This window comes from Suricata suricatta, chromosome 6 (genome assembly GCF_006229205.1).
Source record: "Suricata suricatta isolate VVHF042 chromosome 6, meerkat_22Aug2017_6uvM2_HiC, whole genome shotgun sequence".
Lineage (NCBI taxonomy): Eukaryota > Metazoa > Chordata > Mammalia > Carnivora > Herpestidae > Suricata > Suricata suricatta.
This window is the reverse complement of record NC_043705.1, coordinates 31,272,601-31,278,538: the sequence shown is the minus strand read 5'-3', so window position 1 is coordinate 31,278,538 and position 5,938 is coordinate 31,272,601. Positions and strand designations below refer to the sequence as shown.

At 39.6% G+C, this 5,938-nt stretch overlaps 2 protein-coding genes across 2 annotated transcripts in view; both read right to left on the bottom strand.

The window, feature by feature from the left end:
• Positions 1-2: 2 nt before the first annotated feature.
• On the bottom strand, positions 3-1,256 carry LOC115293414 (protocadherin beta-15-like; the record flags this gene model as incomplete). Its single annotated transcript, XM_029941201.1, has 1 exon — positions 3-1,256. A coding segment is annotated over exon 1 (1,254 nt), but the record flags the coding sequence as incomplete, so codon positions are not given.
• A 1,011-nt stretch (positions 1,257-2,267) lies between these two features.
• LOC115293413 (putative protocadherin beta-18) overlaps positions 2,268-5,938 on the bottom strand; it is a 5,288-nt gene continuing 1,617 nt past the window's right edge. The window contains exons 2-3 of the mRNA XM_029941200.1: positions 5,678-5,938; positions 2,268-2,486 (exon numbers count right to left, since the gene is read on the bottom strand). Of these exons, the coding sequence (XP_029797060.1) occupies positions 2,386-2,486; positions 5,678-5,938 (362 nt within the window). The 3' untranslated portion in view covers positions 2,268-2,385. The remainder of the gene's footprint in view (positions 2,487-5,677) is intronic.

Below are 5,938 nucleotides of genomic sequence, written 5' to 3'. Positions count from 1 at the left end.
GTGATGGTGATGTTGTACTGGGCTCTTGTCTCTCTGTCTAGCACTCCTTCTGTTACTAGCTTGTAGAAATTCTCAACGGAATGTTTCAGAGTGAAGGGAACATCTTCCTGGATGGAACAAACCATCCTCCCATTTTCCCCAGAGTCTCGGTCTTGAATACTGAAAAAAGCTATCATGGTCTCAGGGGAATTTTCTGGGATGGAACTTACAAGGGAAGCCACCGTTATTTCTGGGGTGTTGTCATTTACATCTACCACCTCTATTATGACAGTGCATTTCCCGGAAAGACCTGCCCCATCAGAAGCCTTAATATCCAGCTCATATGACTTAATTTTTTCAAAGTCTAATTTCCTAATTATTTTAATTTCTCCTGTGAGTTCATTAAGTGCAAATGTCCTAGTAATCTCTTCATCGCCATAAAAAAATGAATAGACTATTTCACCGTTTATTCCTGTGTCTAAATCTCTAGCTGAAACAGTGACCATCAGAGATCCCAGGGGGCTGTTTTCCAGGATCTGCACATGATAGAGTGGCTGCACAAACTCAGGGGCATTGTCATTGATGTCCAAGACATCAATGAGGACGAGGGCAGTCCCAGTTTTGGGAGGAGCCCCACCATCTATTGCCATAAGAGTTAATCTAAACTCAGGCTGCTGTTCTCGATCTAGGGCTTTGTCCAGAACCAGTTCCGGGTATTTTCTGCCTTCACCGCTATTACGAGTGAGAACGTGGAAATGGGAGTTGGGATAAATGGTGTAGTTTTGAACATTATTGACACCTACATCCAAATCTTGTGCATTTTTCAGATGAAACACAGTTCCTGGAAGAGTATTTTCCATGATTTTCAAATCCATTTCTGCCTCTGGGAACACAGGGGAATTGTCATTTATATCAGTGACAAAAAGCTTATACCTATATATCTCCAAAGGTTCTTCCAGTAACACTTGAAATTGCAGTACACAAGGTTCAGTGGGTCCACACAGTTCTTCCCGATCCAGTTTCTCATTTACTTCTAAATCTCCAGTCTGAAGGTTCAGCTGAAAATGCTTTTTGTCATTGTTAAAAATTATCTGAGCCCTCCGTTGAAAGAGCTCTCTTGCCCCTAGCCCTATATCCTTTGCTAGATTGGCCACAAAAGAACCACTCTCTGTTTCTTCTGCAATAAAATAATCTTTCCGCGCCGCGCAAGTGTGAACCAACAAAACAAAGAGAAGAACTTGCCTTACTCTAGGAAAGCGGTCTTCTTCACCCTCCATTTCTCCAACGCCAGAAGCCTTTAGAATCAGGGTGCTTGTTGAACCTTTAGGCAAACTGCTCTGGGAGTCGATCCCTGCGGCAAGGTTAATTCCGTAAATTCTCTTCTCTTAGATCTGGGTGTGACTGCTGCAAGAGTGACCATCCGCGGATCTGTAACCATCCGCCAGTCTGCTATTCCCAGCCTTAGCTTACAGCGCCACCATGTGTTGTACTTAAACCTAGTTTGCTGAAAATGCCACAAAACGTATCACACGCATTTTGATTTATGCACATGCACACAAAAAAACCACAAATCACATACAGAATGGTTTATAAATAACTTGTATTCTCCTGTGAGGTTATGAATGTGGAAATGGTGACAGGCACTATGGGAAAGGATGCAAGAACAAAGCCAACTGTATTTGTTTATTCAATAAACATTTACTGATGTCATGTTATAGGTCAGATAGTGTACTAAGTGCTGGGAATACAAATACCTTCTCTGACCTCATGGAGTTTACAATATAATGTCTATTATATTGTATAATCTGTGGGGGGAAAATTAGTAGAAATTGGTGTCACTATCGAATATATTCCTAAGCAAACAATATACACAATCTCAACTCACTGCCAGCACAGTAGATGAAAAGATTCATTCACATGTTTCAGAAATATAAGCTTAAGTCATAGACCAGCTAAAATTGGTTTATTATGCAAAATGAATAAAAACTTTATTATGCACCTGGGTGGTTCAGTGGGTTAAGCTAGGCATCAGACTCTTGATTTCTGTTCAGGTCATGATCTCAGAGATGGTGGGATCCAGCCCTGCACTGCATAAGGCGAGCTGACGGTGTGGAGCCTGCTTGGGATTTTCTGTCTCTCTGTCCCTAACCTGCCCTTGCTCTCTCTCTCAAAATAAAGAAATAAACTTAAAAAAAAAAAAAGAAAGTGTAGGGGTGACTGGGTGGCTCAGTAGATTAAGCATTGGACTTTGGCGCAGGTCATGATCTCAGCCCCACATTCTGCTGTCTGCTGTCAGCACAGAGCCACTTGGTATCTTCTGTGCCCGCCTCACTCAGGCTCTCCCCCGCTCTTCCTCTCAAAAATAAACAAACATTAAAAAAGAAAGTTGAAGGTGTTGTGGATGATTTATTTGTAAATATCATATAAGGAGAAAAAGTGTCTGTGAGCACGCTGTATTGATTTGTTGCATTGTCCAAAAAAGTTTGTGAAGACATCTACATTTATTCCTAAAAGCAAGACACATGTTGAAGCAGAGATTCACTGACATCTTGAAAAATAGCATAGTGAAGATCTTAAAAATAAAGAGCTGAAGTTAAACCAATAAATAAAGTGCAGAAGAAAATAAGTTGGATTCATCTGAAAGAGCAGGTAAAATATATCAAATAAGGAAGATCACAACTAATTTTTAGCAAGTAACTCACATATCTCTGTGAACAGCTTGGGATTCTGGCACCCTAGCATGACTTCGGAGTACTATGGATGGGAAAAGCATCTTGAGATAGGGGATCTGCGTCTCCCCAGTTGCATCAAGCTTTAGCCAAAATTTTAATAACTTTTCAATAATAGACACTGTCATGTACTCTGGTACACTAATATGTGCCTAAGTGGGAAAACAGCATGGACCAAGTGTAAAAACTGTGTTGCATATTAGTTTAACTCTATTAAGGTATAAAATCACTCAAGTTGGCATTCTATTTTATAATGTTTTCCTCTACACAGCAAAGCAAATTCGATTATGTAAATTCAAAATATGAGAACATGCTGGTGACAATTAAAATCTGATAGATAATTTTCCTCATAGAAAGATCTTGGTCATGGATCAAATTATTTATTACAGAATCAAATGTCCAAGAAAATGTGCCCTTAATGTCTATGCACTTTAATATATATTAACAGATAGAAGCTGGAACCTATATCAGTAAATGAATGGATCAAAATTAGTTTTTAATTCCTATCTGTCATCTCTCAGATAAACTTTCTCATTATTTTCTCTTCTAGGAAGAACATTTTAAGCCCATATACTTGGCAGAAAGCTTGAAATTTGTTTCATCAGAGTTCTAGTAATAGACTACATGTCAATCAAATTACTACTAATGAAATCATGAATTAACACATATGAACTATAAATTGTATTATTTATGGATTCTGAAGATTTTACATTAAATAATAATGTTCACATTGAACTTATTTTTATAAGAAAAAGATGCTAAGGAAGGTATGATGTATAGACATCCAAACAATAACAAATTCTCAGTGTTACTTTTTAAAACTAATCCTGAGTGGCACCTGGGTGACTCAGTTGGTTGAGCGTTCAGCTTCGGCCCAGGTCATGATCTTGTGGTTCATGAGTTCGAATCCCGTGTCAGACTATGTGCGGACAGCTCAGAGCCTGGAGCCTGCTTCAGATTCTGCATCTCCTCTCTTTCTCTCTCTCTGCTCTCCCCCACATCTGTTCTATCTCTCTCAAAAATAAACGTTAAAAAAGTATTTTAAAAAACGAATCCTGAAGCACATAAAAAAAAAAAAAAGGAGGAGGGCACCTGGTTGGCTCAGTCTGCTAAGCCTCTGACTTCAACTCGTCATGATCTCACGTTCCTGGGTTTGAGCCCCACCCCACATAGGGCTCTGTGCTGACAGCTCAGAGCCTGGAGCCTGCTTGGGATTCTGTACCTCCCTTTCTCTCTGCCCCTCCCCCCTCATGCTCTGTCTCTCTGTATCAAAAATAAATAAAACATTTTTAAAAAAGGAGGGTATCTGTTAACAAAATAGTCCATATAACATTTTGTAGCATCTTTTGGTTGAAAGATATCAAAAATTGTTTATGAACAATTGTTACAGTTTTGTAACAAAATTCTCTAGTAGAGATTAGTTATCTCTAAGTTTGTACATTTTTATTCCATTCATTGATTAAATTAACATTAAAAGCCTGCAATAAAGGAGCTGGGTTTTATGGTAAATGGTTGAAATGAATATTGAAGATTGCAGGTATCTTTCCAAAAGAGTTTTGTTTCAAGAAATGCCTTCTCCCCTGAACGGGTTAAATAAAGGAATTTTATTATTAGGAAACTGAAGTTTCACTGTAAAGGTGAAGGACAATTAGACATTGGGGACTTAGGAACACTGAAATCATGAGCTGACAGGTCTAGAATCAAGCGGCTTATTAGTCTCTTCTGTTTCTTAGGCTTCTACTTCCACAAATCCCTTATTCCTTCTCATTTTCTTTCCAGTCTTCCTTTCTTTCCTCCCTCTCTACATACCACTGTGTGCTGCCAGCCTATACAAGTATAACATGGCTACCTCAGCCCATACTTAATATTTATTTCCTAGTTACAAGCAATCAAGAAAAAAGAGATGAACTACATCATAAGTAGAAATTTAGGGGCTTGGAGAATGTGACTATGCCTACTTTAATCAGGAGTCTTACTAAACCATCAAAAATGGCCAACAGAGGTAAAGAAAATAAAAACATCTTTTTAAAAATTTGTTTATGTTTATTTATTATTGAGACAGAGAGAAACAGAGCATGAGTAGGGGAGGGGCAGAGAGAGAGGAGACACAGAATCCAAAGACCGACTCCAGGCTCTAAGCTGTCAGGCTCCAGGCTCTGAGAGCCTGACGAGGGGTTCAAATCCACAAACGTCAAACCCACAAACGTGAGATCCTGACCTGAGCTGAAGTCCTGAGCTGAAGTCAGACGCTTAACGGACTGTGCCACCCAGGCGCCCCATTAATAAACATCTCAATAGTGATTACCTCCCTTGGGAAGTCCCGGGAAGTTCTCAGACAAGAAGTGAGGGCTGGATATATATCTTAATCCAAACAACATTAAAATTTATTTTAATACATCTTCCAGCAATATATACAGTTCCAAAATGTTTACAGAGAAAAATACCTAAATGCAGAAGAATTACTCAGAAAAATATTTGGTTGGAAAGATTGTGCAAGATTGAGTATACTTTTTTAAAAAACCTAAATAAAATACATGTCAGAAACCATGCATGGTTTTTATTTATACCATGCATTTTCCTCTATCAAACATTTAAAAACTGTTTCAGTGAGAGGATCTACACCTTAGACACCCAGAAAATATGATGAGCTGTGTGCCACTAAGCTTGAAGGGAAAATGCTGTATATTTGAATAAATTATTTGAGGTTGTACGTTAGAAAAATGACTAAGCAAATCCTAGCTCCCTTATAGTTTTTTTCACAGTTAATATTTAAAAGGTAGGTAACAGAAGATTCATCAAATCTTCTGAAAACTTTTAAGTAAAATGAATTTACCCTAAACAAAGAATTTTACATTACAATGAATTTGTTTCACAAAGAAATAGGGCTCACTATAAAAATTCTGCATAATAATCAAACTCCTAAATGAACTCTAAGCCATTCAGAAAGGTGTGGCTTTCCACCATTTTACCTTCCGGGGGAGGAACGCTGGAGACAGCCGGTTTGAGGAACTTGAACTCGCTGGTCCCCGAGCCTCCCCGCAGACACACCTCATACTGGTAGCTCTGGGACAGCGTCCCCGTGCCGCTGACGTCCACCAGGTGGCCCGGAAAGTGGCCCTCGGGCACCGGGCAGCGGCCCGCCGACGCCGCCCGGCTCCGCCTGCACAGCCGCACCGCCACGAACACCAGCACCGAGAACAGGAAGAGCGACGACACGGACGCCAAGGCGA